General features: G+C 40.3%; 1 protein-coding gene across 3 annotated transcripts in view; it reads right to left on the reverse strand.

Annotated features, from left to right (window-relative positions):
• The window catches only part of NKAIN2 (sodium/potassium transporting ATPase interacting 2), a 998970-nt gene extending 991670 nt beyond the window's left edge, over positions 1-7300 (reverse strand). For 2 of the 3 annotated variants that reach the window (XM_032339650.1, XM_032339651.1), the window contains exon 1: positions 6985-7300. In XM_032339650.1, the coding sequence (XP_032195541.1) occupies positions 6985-7098 (114 nt within the window). In that variant the 5' untranslated portion in view covers positions 7099-7300. Of the gene's footprint in view, positions 1-6713; positions 6906-6984 lie in introns of all 3 variants that reach the window. The other variant, XM_032339652.1, reaches the window with a different exon arrangement.
• Between the last annotated feature and the right edge of the window lie 6990 nt (positions 7301-14290).

Consider the following 14290-nt stretch of genomic DNA (forward strand, 5'->3'; position numbering starts at 1 on the left):
GTCTAGGACCTCCCTAAGATCTCCTGAATCAGAAACCTTGGAGTGGGGTCCATTGATGTGCATGGAAAAAGCCCTGCAATCAAGATTGAGAAGTGCTCTAGAATATTCAGTGTACATTCCAAACAAACTATTACTCAAAGCCATTTCCAAGAACTAACTAATATTCTCACCAAAAAGTCATCCTGATGGATTTAGGACTGAGGTGTGTTTAAAAAAAAGAAAAAAAAAAAAAAGGCAAATAACATGACTTGGCACTAGCCATTTACCATTTCACAAGGAACAGGAATTTGAGAAAAACAAATACATTTTGTCTTCCACAGAAATGTCTTTAAAACTGATAGATCAAAGTGTCCAAGCCCTTATTATGTGCTTATTTCTCAGTAACTGGCCTGATACATAGTAGCTGTAACTTTTTTCCCCCACCCTTAAGCAATCACAGAAACACAACCTCATGATGAAGGATCATTTCTGTAAGGCAGAACTGCAGGTGTGTTTTGCAGTATTAGGGCACACATGAAACCTAGCAGTACAGCAAGGGAAGCTGACTATGCAAGGCACAGTGTCTCCTTTTATTCTTTAGACCACACACCGCTGCTCCATGGCACCCCAGGTCCAGACAGAAACCTGACACCAACACCCTTCCCTGAGCCTGCTTAGCCTTGTGTTGATTACTGGGTCAACCAGGAATTAGCAGGTAAATTCTGCCTTTGTTAATAAAAGAAATGTAAGCTACAGTATCATTTTGTGATACATGGAAGGGATTTGGTGAAGCAAAGAGCCCAGTCTGGTTTAGAGTGGAACAGAGCTGGGTCTGAGTGCAAGCTCTACCACTTGCTAAGAGAGGGAATTAAGGAATTTGCTTAAACCTTCAGAGTTTCCATTTTCTCCTCTATAAAGTGAGGATATCAGTAACTATTACCTACTTCATAGGATTACTGGAAAGGAATCAGTGGGAAAAAACACATTTAGCATTTAGTCCAGAACAAGCTTCCAGTAAATACTAATAGCTTTCATTATTGTTTAAGTATTTTATAAAACTAAATTTTTAAAGCATGATAAATTATAAAAGCACATTTTTTCAAAGTACACACAAAAGTCAGTTTATTATAATTTTTCAAAAAGAGACTCTACAAGGATCAAAGTTACCATGTGATCCATAATTGATTTAAAAGGTAAAAATTATTAGAAGTCATCTTATTCCCATTCTGGTTTAGGGGGAAAAAAAAGGAAAGAAAGTCTATGGTTTCCTTTAGACTTACTGTTATAAATATTTTTATTCGTTAGACCCAATGCCTATTTTAGAGTTTAAACATAAAAAGAAAAATGCTGTGTTCAGGAAGATGAAGCAAGTAAGTCCTTAAATAGTAGGAACTTGCAAATCTAAATACACCTGAAATAGTAAAAGAAAAAAAAAATTTATAGAAATTTCATTTTCCACCTTAATCTGGAGAAAGAAAACATAATTTTATTTCTTCATAGTGTTTAAATGTCCTTCAATTTCTTAGAGTTGATAGGAACAAAAGTTTCATACACTTTTATTTTCATTTTATGTGTAGAAATTTTCCAAATGTTAACACAATAGTTGTTTCTATTATTATTCTGGGGAAAAGAGGAATTCTAGATACATTGTATCTTGATGGAATGTGTATTTTATTATTTTGAAAATAAATAATCAAGTTTCTCTGGGGGGAAAATAGGAGTCAAAACTGGAAGAGTTTCATGATATAGGTGAAAAATGGAATAGAAAGGAAATAAAAATATTTCTCATGCGTGTGTTTGACTTCTGAAATTTGAGTGTAATAAGTCATGGAAATGGAAAATTTGCCATTATTAGCCACATTAGTTTCAAAACTACTTTTGGAAAAGTTACACCAAGCTGCTTAAAATTCTACCAAATAACGTACGTATATTATTGGAAATTTTAGTCATTAGTTTTATATATACAAATATTGAATGCAATTGATGCCACAATCCTAATATATTTATTTCAAGTATAAATCTATAAGGTTTAGTATGTACTTCTGTCTCAAATTTTATTTTTGTCAAGCACACACATGCGTAAAAAGGAAACAGAATCAGAAATAAAGACCTCCTGTTTCAAGGGAGTTCCTGGCTGCCATTCTGAAATTCTTGATTGGGCAAGTAGAGAATTTGACCCCAAAATAAAGCAGAATGAGAGGGAAAAGGAGGTGGCAATGCCTATTCACATTTTTTGGGCCACTGCCCACTTACGGGCCCCATGCCAGAGATGATTCTGGCATTCCACACAGGGGATGCTGCCCACACAAGCCTCTATTGGAGAAAGCAGAGGAGAAGCTCTGTACCGATTGGTTCCTTGAAACTTTGGGTATATGGGGAAAAAAAAAAAAAGGAGCTTTGCCACTCAGTTTGTGAACCAAGAAAGAGAGCTGGACACTGGAAGGAGTTTCTGTATCTTTCTTGGTAACCATTGAGTGGAGTACTGCTGAAAATTAGAATGAAAGAATAGATTTAAGCAAATATGCACACATACACACAAGATGCTGGAATCAAAAAGTAGAAAATATTTGAAAAAAATAAAGGTATTTGACAACTTAGCAAATTCCTAGCCTATTTTTACATAAGTTTCTGAAATGGCATATGGAAATCGTTAGTTTTCTTTCTGAGCTAGATTAGTTAATTATCACAAGATTTTATTATCAATGGCATGTGAACCTAAAATTTTAAATTGTCTGAGCAGGGAGGTTTTGTGGCGGGTAGAATTCTAAGCTTATGAAGAACTTTCAGACCTGTCAATAGTACCCAAGGAAAATTACAAGACTCCACCTGCATTTTTCAAGTCACTTTGGGTCATGCTTTATGTTTTTAAAAACTAATGAAAGTTCATATAAATATGAACACTGCATCAAGTCATGACAGACAACCACTGATGTATTGAATAATTATAATAAATTGTTTCATTTAGTCCATCTATGTACTCATGGCTTTCTTTTCTAATAAATGTGTACCCCTGAAAATGCCTAATAAGTACCTGCATAGTAGAAAGTAATTGGTCATTCTAAAGTCAGTTTCAAATGTGCTTCTTCACACAGAGACACACACATGTGTACTAACACAATTCTTTGTTGCATCTGCTCCAAGTTAGCAATATTTCATAAAGTACATGGCAAGAATGGCACCTTCAAGTATTAATCTGAACATAAATCTATACTTCCAATAGTTTATGACACATACACTTTGTTCCATCTGACGTACAAAAAAAAAAAAAAAAAGTGGGGGGCAATGTTGAATTTTCTTACTTGAAAACAAATCTGTCTTTTCAAACTAAGGAAGTTAAGGTCTTCCATATTATAACTAAGTGATTTTTCACTGAGGATCATCTGAGTAATTTTTGCGACATTCAGATAAAGTACTCTTTGATTCAACCAAACACTGAAGACAAAAAAATAAAAAACAAAATAAAACAACTGAAACATTTTCTCAAGCTGCTGGGTTGTCAATAAGAAGTTAGATTGTTGCTATCCTGTGCCACTATAACCAACACTGCAAATGCAGTGATGAGTTTTCTGACTATCTGAAATCTTCAGTTTCTGAGCACTAAGGACAGCAATGATAAAAAGGAAATTATCTTCTTGAGATCAAGAGCTTTAACTTTGTACTGTACACATGGAACCAAACTGTTTCCAGAGATCACATCCCTTTTTCATAGGAATCACCCTAAAATCTGAAATCGGAATAACCATACATCTCAAAGATTTTAATGTATGATATACAAAGGCAGACACTTTTACATAAAATGCAAGTTTTGTATTGAATCTATGTGGTATGAAATTCTAAATTCTTGTCTCCTAAACTGATTTCCTGACCTTTAAAAGAAAGTATATTTATCAACAATTGTAATCTGCCAAATATTAAACTAAATGTACATTTAATATAATTAAAAGCAAAGATATAGAATCCTGACAGGTAAATTTCTCCGGCACATTTGTCTCTGTCCCTCACCTGTTAAAATAGATCAAACACTGTCCGCTCTGATAATAACCTGATGAATGAGGTTCCCATCTCTGCTGTACCAACAGCTACCTCATCCTCTACAAAGGCCAGCTGCAACTTGATGTAAACATAAATATTCCTTTAAGTCTAATTAAATTAGAGATATTCTACTTATGTAATTGGAAAGAAATGTTTTCAGAAACTTAAAGTTACTTATAAGGAAATTTAATAAAGTTTCTATCCTAGACTATCTTTGGCTTCCATTAATTTAAGTAAATCTAAGATTTATCTACACAACTACCAAAAAACATGCCCAAATGTTACAAAACTGCACACTAAACACTTCAGAAGTAGACACAACTGGGGGAACGTCTGTGTCAATCAGTGGTACATGAGTCATAACTTACTCTAGAAACATGGCTACTTATAAAACCAATAGCTCAAGATACAGAAAGTTTCTGAAGGTCTATCTAGAGCAAAGGAAAACATATACACCTACCTATTTTGTGTATGTGTGCATGTGCAGTGCTTTACAATTATTAATTTGCAAAGAAATAATTTTATTTAAAATCAAATACTATATTTCTAAGAAGCAACAATTACCAGGAATCTCGGAGGTCCTTTAAATGTGATCATTTCACCTTATCAAAGCAGTGAATGTTCTTTGTCCTTTGTTTTTTGTTCTGCATCTGCATTAACATGGCTGCTAATTATATTAGCCTGGTGGCACATAAAGTCTGAATGGGGAAAATCACATGATTGTTACAGAACTTCCTTAAGATTCAAATGTCTCCTCGCTTAGACTGAACATGCCTATATTACAAGTACCTTTATTTTGTTAGAGAACTTAGCTTTGATTCAGAATTTCTGTTCCATAAGCGACGTGGCACTTCTCCAATACACCGTCGGATATGTGCACACATGAACAAAGACACAAACACACGCAGAAATCTTTAGCCTTATCACCCCACTTTGTATATTTAGTTTCATTTGTATATTTAGATTTTTTTTCAAAATTGTTAAGTCCTTGAGAAGTTTGTGTTTGTCACACAAAATGCCACATAGATCTAATGCCATAATAAAGCCCTACTAAGCCAAATCATTAAAAGTTGAATTACATTTTAAATTTTTTAAATTGAAAATAGCCTAAGAATGCTCTTAACCACCCACTCATTCTCACAGTTTTATGATTTTACACAGTGAATCTGCAAATGTACTCTTTTCTGAATCATATATGAACATAGGAATGTTTTGAAAATGTTTATACAATTTGGCATACTTGGCCTAACCAGTGGTTTCACCAAGTAAACTCTCCCATTATTCTGATTAGCTTTATCATTAAGAGTAAAAATCCTTTATTGCAAAACTTAGGTGAGTACGAGGCAAAAAGAAATAAACTGGTTTACACATCACTGAAAAAAATTATATTCTTAAAATTACATTTATAGTTTCACCTTCTTTTTCTTACAGTCAAGTGCCTAAGTAATTCAAAGATCAAAATAAGCATCAGGAGATAACTTTCCTGGTGAAGAAAAACACCTCAAAACAATAAGCAACAAAAAGCACTGCCCCACCAGCTATATAGTAAACAAAACAACAACAACAATGACAACAAACGCTGGGGCTTCAAGACTACTGATTAACAATGAAGACCACTTAAGGTATTCTTCTAACAGTTTCAACAGCAAATCCTTGTTCTTTTGAACACTTTACTGCTGGGCTCTCAAATCTCCTTCAGTCTAGTTGTCCTTTCAGCCTTTATGAAACATTGTTGGAAATGTGGGTGGCTTTTCAGACTAATTTATACTTTCCAAGGAAAGCTATTTGATAGCAGGAGTGAGCAAGTACTCCTACTTCAAATTAACCACTTACGGTGGCATATTTTGCACCTCTAAACTATCCTCAGCCCCTCCTATTGCCCTTAGGAGAATTTAAATTCAGAGACATGACGTTTTCCATTACTGGCTTCTTGCCTCTTTGCAAACGTACAACATTTCTCAAAATGTATATATAATTCTCCATCCTATAGGATCATACAACATATCTATTTCAGGAGCAATTACATACATAATGTAAGACAGAATATTTTTCTTAAGAATTGTTTAAAATAATTGTGATTTAAAGGCTACTGATTCAGTTTATGGCAGTGGTGTTACTGAGTTTATCCAAGTATTTCTCTTCAATCTACATACTTTTAAAACTCAACGTGGCTTCTAGATCAGACTGCTGTAAGGATACCATCTGCCCTACATAGTGGTCTATTACAGCATTATACTTATAAGAATATATTCCTTTGAAAAATAACACACATCAATGAAGAAACAAAGATACTGCAAAAAAAAATAGTGTATGGAAGAAAAGTCAAAAATCCCATATCTCTCTGTCTTAACACCTGTATAGTAAATTATATGTGACAACCACGTTGTTACAGTACTAGGAATGCAAAGCATAAAGGAACAAGAGATACATCTTGCCTTGCTTAAAGAAATTAAAGACAAGTTTAACCCGCACCTGCCAAACTGTCTTCAGAGGAACAGAAATAGGTGGGGGCGGAAAGGCTCACCTCTCCTGTACCCCACAGTGCCTCTCCCTGAAATCATTTTAAATATAGGCAATATATCTGTCACCTTTTCTCTTTTATTTTTCCTTCCATTCTAATCAATGGCAGACCCTTTACTGCACTCCCCAGCCCAGTATCTCAAAGGCACATTACAGAACGAGAGGACCTAAGTGTCACTTACCAGTTGCATGCCACAGATAAAGATAAGCGTGCACCTGCCACTGCAATAACCCATGGTTTCCGAGACCCCTGCCACAGCCAGACTGTCCCACGTCGGCCACCGTCGAGCCCCCACTTTATCCAATCAGATCGCGGGGAAGGACAGGCAAACCTGCCGAGGGCTCGGGGGCTCCGGGCTGCTGCTGCCAGCGTCCTGGGAAGTGACAGGCATTAGGACCTGCTGGCGCGGCGGCGGCGGCGGCGGCAGCTCCAGCCGCGCCCGCCAAACATACCTTCACTCGCTCGGTGCACACGCCGCGCCGCGGGCAGCGCCGCCCGCGGAGACGCGCCCGGAGCCCGCAGGGGCAGCAGCGGCAGCCTCGCAGCGCCGCCGCGCCTTCAGGCATCTGGCCGCGAAGTTTCGCCCCCGCCGCTCCTCGCGCCGGCTCGCCCCACGCCCCCCAGCGCGGCCGCCGCCCGACGCGCGCTCGCCCGGCGCTCTCCGCGCGCCGGCTTCGGGGGCGACAAAAGCGCGCGCGGGGCGCTGCCCGCCTCCCTGCGCCGCCCGCGGCTCCTCTGCGCCCGGCGCTGCGGGGCCAGGCGGGCGGGGGCGGGGCGCGGGGCGCGGGCCGGGCGGGGGCGTCCGGGCTCCGCGGTCCCGGGCGGCGGCGGCGGCGGCGGTGGCTGCCGCACGCAGTGATGCCAGGTCCGCGGCGCGTCCTGCAGCGGCGGGGCCCCTCCCCTCGCCCAAATGTGCTAATCCTCCTCCAACAGATCCTTTAACAGCTCCCGCCGCCCCTTCCCGAGACGGAAACTTCTTCGCAGCTCCGCAGGGGCTGCCGCTGAGGGGCTGTTGGCAGCGAGGTCTAGGCGGGAAGAAGCGGCGCAGGAGCGGTGACTGCGGCGGTGCGGACGCCGGGGACCTCGGGGAGAAGAGTCCGGGCGGCAGGTCCGTGGCTTCCTGGGCTTGCGTGGGTCCCGTTCCCGCAGCGGAGCCTGAAGCAGCAGGCGCGAGCGGGCCGCGTGGGTGCGCCTGTGTGTGTCTGCGGTGAAGGGACGGAGAGGAGGGATAGCGAACGGGGGTGGGGTGATGAACTAGGGGTGCAGCCGCGGCATCCTGGCCGGTCGGAAAGCCCGCCTGGCGGACGGGAGGAGAAGGGCGCCGCGGCCGCAGACGCACTGCCCGCCGCCCAGCGCCCGGCTCCGGAGCATCTGCAAGGGCCGGAGCGTGGAGACGTGCGGAGCCGACCCCGCTTGGGAAAAGGGACGGGGTTCCTGCCAGAGTTGGTGGGGAACTGGGGAAGCGGAGGGAGTAGGGACGCAGTGAGTTGCCGTTGCTGCTTCAAACTGTTTTCACTCGAGAATTTAAAGAATCAGAGACAATTTTAGCACTCAATGACTACCGCTTTAAGGACCGTCCCAGCTGGGTGTGGATTCCTGAAGGTGTTTGCTCCAGACCCCGCTCCCGAGCGCCGGCCAGAAGCTGGGCACAGGCTCCTGCAAAGACCCGCTTCGGAGCCCGCTGCTGCCACCTGCGGGCGGAAATCTGAAGAGCCGAGCAAGTTGGTGCAGGTGGCGGCCTCAGGGGTCTGGGTATTCAGGATCCAAGGGTCAAGTTTCCTTTGTAACTCCTGGAAGCTACAGAAAGTATTACTTACTTTCCCAAGAGGTGAAGGGGTGGTGTGGACATCCGCTGGGGAACTCGGTCATTGGAATGAAGAGCTGAGACTGATGAGAAAAGAAAAGGAAACCACAAAGCAAGCATGTCCATAGGATAAAGACAGATGAAACCAAATCAGGCAAGGAGCTTTCCATAGTAAATGGGATTTGGCCCTTCTGATAAAATGGCATTTGTATAGGTTAATGTTACGCTGGGAACCACAAATAAGGTCTCAAATGATTGCTTCCTTTGAATAAATATTATGACATATCAGAATGACTAAATATTAAGAAATTGAATAGGGCATAGGAACCCTAGTCTCCAGAAGTATGGTACTAAATTTTCAAAATGACTTGTCAATGGTAGAGAGCCTAAAAGGGATCTGATTTGTTAAATTTTTGGAATGAAGATACTTTATTACTGTAATGTAAATGTCTGCTTTAATTGCCCTATTTGTAAATGGGCTTTTCCCTGAAAAGTGTCTTTCGATGCTGAATAGAATTAAGAGAACCCAATCTATGCTCTTACCCACTGCCAGACCTGGTGGTTAATACCTGCTCCACAACTCTTGGTAAAAAGAAGCCAGAGGTGTCTAGTACAGATGTTTCTTTTTGTTGTTACTGTTCTGCCTTATACACATGTTAGCTGTTCAGTAGCTGCTGGGGATGCAGGTGTTTTGTACTACCAAACAAAAAGCTGTTAAGTTGATGTTGAACATCGAAGAAGCTCTTACCATATTGCAAAAAGCATTGTATTGCCTTTTTTAAATTCATAGGAGCCACAATGCACGTGGATCCAGCAATAATCCTGCAATAATTTCCCTGCAACCATGTAACGTCTTTAGACTCTCTAGGTTAAAGGAAAGCATAATGGTATCAGTAGCTGACTGTCAGTGCCCTGTGCATAGTCCCTGAATAGTCGCCTTATAGTACATGCCCACCTTCTTTCTTCAAGCCCTTGGGACTCTCTTGTCTACAGGCTCTTTCTAGCCACAGGAGGTGCTGGACTCCAGAGTGAAGTTACAGCTGTGAGAACAATTCTTGTCCAGTAATGGATATGGGGCTTGGTGGATCAGTACCCCAACTTCTCAACCCAAAGATGGGAAATCCTGAGACATACTCTAGTCAGCATTATTAACCTCCCAACCAGGATTGAGCCCATAATGCCCACGGTTGACCATATTGTTCCACTCCTGCACTCTGAATTAGCTTCCTTCCCTTCCTGCCTTATTTCCCTTCTCCTCTACCAGTGTTCCCTGGGTTTACCTCCAAAATAAGTCACTCAAATCCTTGTGTCAGGGCTGCCACTTGAGAAGCCCAACATAAGGCAATCTACAAGGGCTTTTCCTGTTGGGGCATCATAGGCACATTATTCTCAGAGGAGTGAACCAGGTACATGTTTGGTGTTGAACATTTATTGTGTGCACCTACTACCTTACTCCATGCTACACCTGCATCCTCTCCTTCATTACTCACAAGAAACCAATGAGTTAGTGAGAAACTCATTTGAAAGATACAGAAGATAGGATCTAGAGTAATGAAGTATCTTGTTCACAGGTGCACATTTTCCTGGTGGCAGAATTAGTGTGTAAAGGCATGTCTGTGGTACATTGAAATTCACTTTCCAAACCACTTCATTGATATTTTACTATACTTCCTTGTTGTTCTTTGGGAATTCCACACAGAAATGATGACTTAAAAATATTTAGGAGAATGACCACACATATTTTATCCCTTTTCCTAGCTTTATTGAGATCAGATTTTGTTATCTCTAAATTAAGTTCACTTTGCATCCTTTAGATGTGGTATAGGCAAAGCCTGACTTAGGAAAAGGTGCCCTAGACAGGGACACAGTTTCATTCCTTAAGGCGGCTATGTCCTTTCTGTTCCATTTCCTATTATCCTTGGAGCCTTAGGAAAAAGACTATAAAGAGAATCCCAACTGTCCCATTGAAGTGCATGTAACAGGACAATGTCTCAAATTGGAATGTCAATTGCACTTTCATTTAGAAATAGCCATATACTATTCAGCTTTCCTTGACTGCTCTGGTGATACAACTATTGCTAAGTAGCTTGTTTCTGTGAGGAGAATGTGTCACACATTACACATCTCCATCTGACTGACCTTGGCATCCTACTTTAAAGTAACTTTCAAGGTTATTTCCCACCTATTATCTCATTTATCTCTCAGAACAATGCAAGGAATCCAGTGACTACTCGGCCACAAAGTTGCTGTCTGCTCAACAACCAATCACTTGAACAAAAGCAGGAGTTTAAGTCTGGCTTTGTAACACCACTAAGCAATTTCACTCTGAGTTTTACTCTGTTCATTATACTTCAAAAACATAAAGGCAACAATTAACTTTACAGTCACAAACCAACAAAATTGATTCATTGAATATTTTATACAAACTTGGATTTTTTGTTTGTGGAAAATAATATTTTCAAAATAATTTTTAAGAAAAAAATAATCTGGGGTGCCTGGGTGGCTCAGTCAGTTAAGTGTCCTGACTCTAGGTTTCAGCTCAGATCACCATCTTAAGGTAGTGAAATTGAGCCCTGAGTTGGGCTCCATGTTCAGTGTGGTCTGCTTGAGATTCTCTCTTCCTCTGCCCCCCCCACCTCTCTCTCTCTCATAAACAAATTTTCTTGCCTGGGTGGCTCAGTTGGTTGGACGACTGCCTTCGGCTCGGGTCATGGTCCCGGAGTCCTGGGATCGAGTCCCGCATCAGGCTCCCAGCTCCATGGGGAGTCTGCTTCGCTCTCTGGCCTTCTCCTCGCTCATGCTCTCTCTCACTGTTTCTCTCTCAAATAAATAAATAAAATCTTTAAAAAAAAAAAAAAAAAAAAAGAAAGAAAATAAAGATAAATAATCACACATAATCCTTCTACCCGGAGATAATCTGTCTTCCAGAGATAATCTGTCATTTGTGCACAAACCATTTTTGATAAAAATGGGATATCTCCATAATATATTTCAATCTGCTTTTTCTTTTCACTTAATAATAACATATGTCCAACTCATTGACTATTAAGCTCATGAGTTCTGCAGCCAATTTGACTTCATATTTCAAGCTCTGCTGCCATTTACCAACCATGTGACCTTAGGCAAATGACTTCACTTCTGTGCCTTAGTTTCCTTATCTCTAATGGGTCAGAAGTAGAAGGAGTAATAATGCATATATATCATAACGCTGTTGAGAGGGTTATGTAAATGTCAATATAGGAAAAGCTTTCAAAACAGAGCCTGGTGCCTGGTGCATAATTAACGTTTTAAGATACTTAATTATCATTATTCTGCATACAATATAGCTTTTTTTTTACATTTATCCATTTTATTTTATTTCTTTTCAGTGTTCCAAAATTAATTTTTATGCACCACACCCAGTGCTCCATGCAATACGTGCCTTCCACAATATAGCTTTAATTACTCTACAGCATTCTCATGTAAGAAAGTCTCCCAATCATTTATTTATTTATTTATAGATTTTATTTATTTATGTGACAGAGAGAGACACGGTGAGAGAGGGAACACAAGCAGGGGGAGTGGGAGAGGGAGGAGCAAGCCTCCCGCTGAGCAGAGAGCCTGATGTGGGGGCTCGATCCCAGGACTGAGCTGAAGGCAGACACTTAACAACTGAGCCACCCAAGCGCCCCATCCCAATTGTTTAATTTTTATCCTTTGCTTAGACATACAGGTTTTGTGGTGGGCAAAATAATAGCCCTTCAAATGTGTCCACACCATAATTCCAAGCACCTATGAATATGTTATTTCACATGGCAAAAGAGACTTTGAGCACAAATTAAGAACTTTGAGATGGGGAGGGTAGCCTGAATTACCCAGGTGGGCCCAGTCTAATTGTTTGAGCCCTTAAAAAGAGAACTTTTGCCAGCTGGTGAAGTGGAGGGAGACAGAGGGGAATGGAAGAAATGGAAGAAAGAAGGTCAAGAAGATGCAAGGTGAGTTCCACCGACCATTGCTGAATTTGTAAATGGATGAGGGGAGCAAGAGCCAAGGAATGTAGGTGGCCCCTAGAAGCTATAAGAGTAAGGAAATGGGAGTGTCTCCTACAGCCTCCAGGAGGAATGCATTCATGTCTGCAGCTTGATTTTAGCCAACTGAGACTCTTATCAGATGTCTGACCTACAGAACTGCTAGATAATTAATACATGCTATTTTGAGTCACCAAATTTGGAATCATTTGTCATATCAGCAATAAAAATCCAATACAGTTTAATTCCAAAGCTTCAATACTATTTCATAGTACTTAAATTTGTAGATAGGTTTTCACCTGTATTATGACCACTTCCTTATGATAAATTTCTAGAAGTTATATTTAGGTCAAAAAATGATAAAAAATATGATGCTTTTGATAAATGATACCAAATTTCCTTTCAGGAGTTCTATCAACACAGACCTATAGGAAATGTACTCGCCATTTTCCCTTTGCCATTATCAGTCATAGATATTATCATTCTTTAAAAAAAATTTTTTTTCATTTTCCACTGTAATTTACATTTTTAATATAACAATCATTTCTTAAATACCCCGTAAATGTGTTGAGGTGGACTGTGACCCATAAATATATCACATTGTCTCTTGCCTTTCTGTTACGATTTCTCTTGCAAGTTCAACTGCACTTTTAATAATATTATCCAATGACAGGTTCTGTACTATGGAACTTTAGCAATGAAAGTCCAATTATCTAATTAACTGAAATGCCGACCTTCAGAGAAAACATTGAAGAGATGTTGGTAAGCCAACATAACAGACTATGCCATCATAAAGACCAGAGCTGTAGGTATGATCAATGCCTAACCAGTCATTTTTTTGTATTAAATACCATTTGGGTTATATACTTCTAAATTAAATTATTTTAAATTGTTATTTATGTAAATTCTACTTATAATATCAAGTAAAATGCCATGAGCAAGTTAGGATCTCAGTACCTATTTCCTGGTGATCAGCTGCATGTATTAACTTGATTATTTTTAACATTTCAATCATGTTTATTATGAGATATTTTAAGACTTATTTATACAATTATTTTACAAATGTAGACTCTCAATTATATATTATTTTAGTAAATTATCTCATAGAAAGCCATGCAATTTTAGAAATAACATTTGTAGGGATTAGAAAAGCCACATTTTCATCTTTTGATTTTCCCCTAATTTGTGCTGATTCTTTTTTTATCATGAAGAATTGGAAAATAAGTGTAAGGACAAGCCTACTGCTCTAATTGCTGTTGTAACATCCCACTCCAAATATAATGGCCTTAAACAATAATTTTATTGTTTGTGGATTCTGATTCTATGGGTGTGGAATTCAGAGAGGGCACAGAGGGGAAAGTTTGTTCTGTACTGTCTGGAGCTTCCAGCTGGAAAGACTTTCAAGGCCGAAGGTGCCTTCATGGCTGAGGATGTCTTTGTGGCTCAGGGCAGGGCTCACCTCAAGTTCATTTACTCACAAGTCTAGCATATGGATTGGAAGGGCTTGAGGACCAGATCTTAAGGCAGGTGTGTGGCCTGTCCATGCAACGTGACTTCCTCACAACATGGCTGCTTCTGAAGAGCCAGATTTCTTATATGGCAGCCGAGGGCTCACAGAACAATATTGCAGCCAACAAGGCAGAAGCTGGACTGCCTTTTATTAACCCATCCTCAAAAGTCACCCGGCTCCACTTCCCTCATACTCTTTTTTTTTTTTTTAATCCAGTTACTTAACATAAAGTATATTATTCATTTCAAGGGTAGAATTTAGTGATTCATCAGTTGTATACCACATCCAGTGCCCATCACATCAACTGTCCTCCATACTGCCCATCACCCAGCTACCTCATCCCCCCACCCAACTCCCCTCCAGCAACCCTCAGTTTGTTTCCTGTAGTTATGAGTCTCTTTCAGTTTGCTTTCCTCTCTGTTTGTATCTTATTTTAT

The sequence above is a fragment of the Mustela erminea genome, chromosome 4 (genome assembly GCF_009829155.1).
Source record: "Mustela erminea isolate mMusErm1 chromosome 4, mMusErm1.Pri, whole genome shotgun sequence".
Lineage (NCBI taxonomy): Eukaryota > Metazoa > Chordata > Mammalia > Carnivora > Mustelidae > Mustela > Mustela erminea.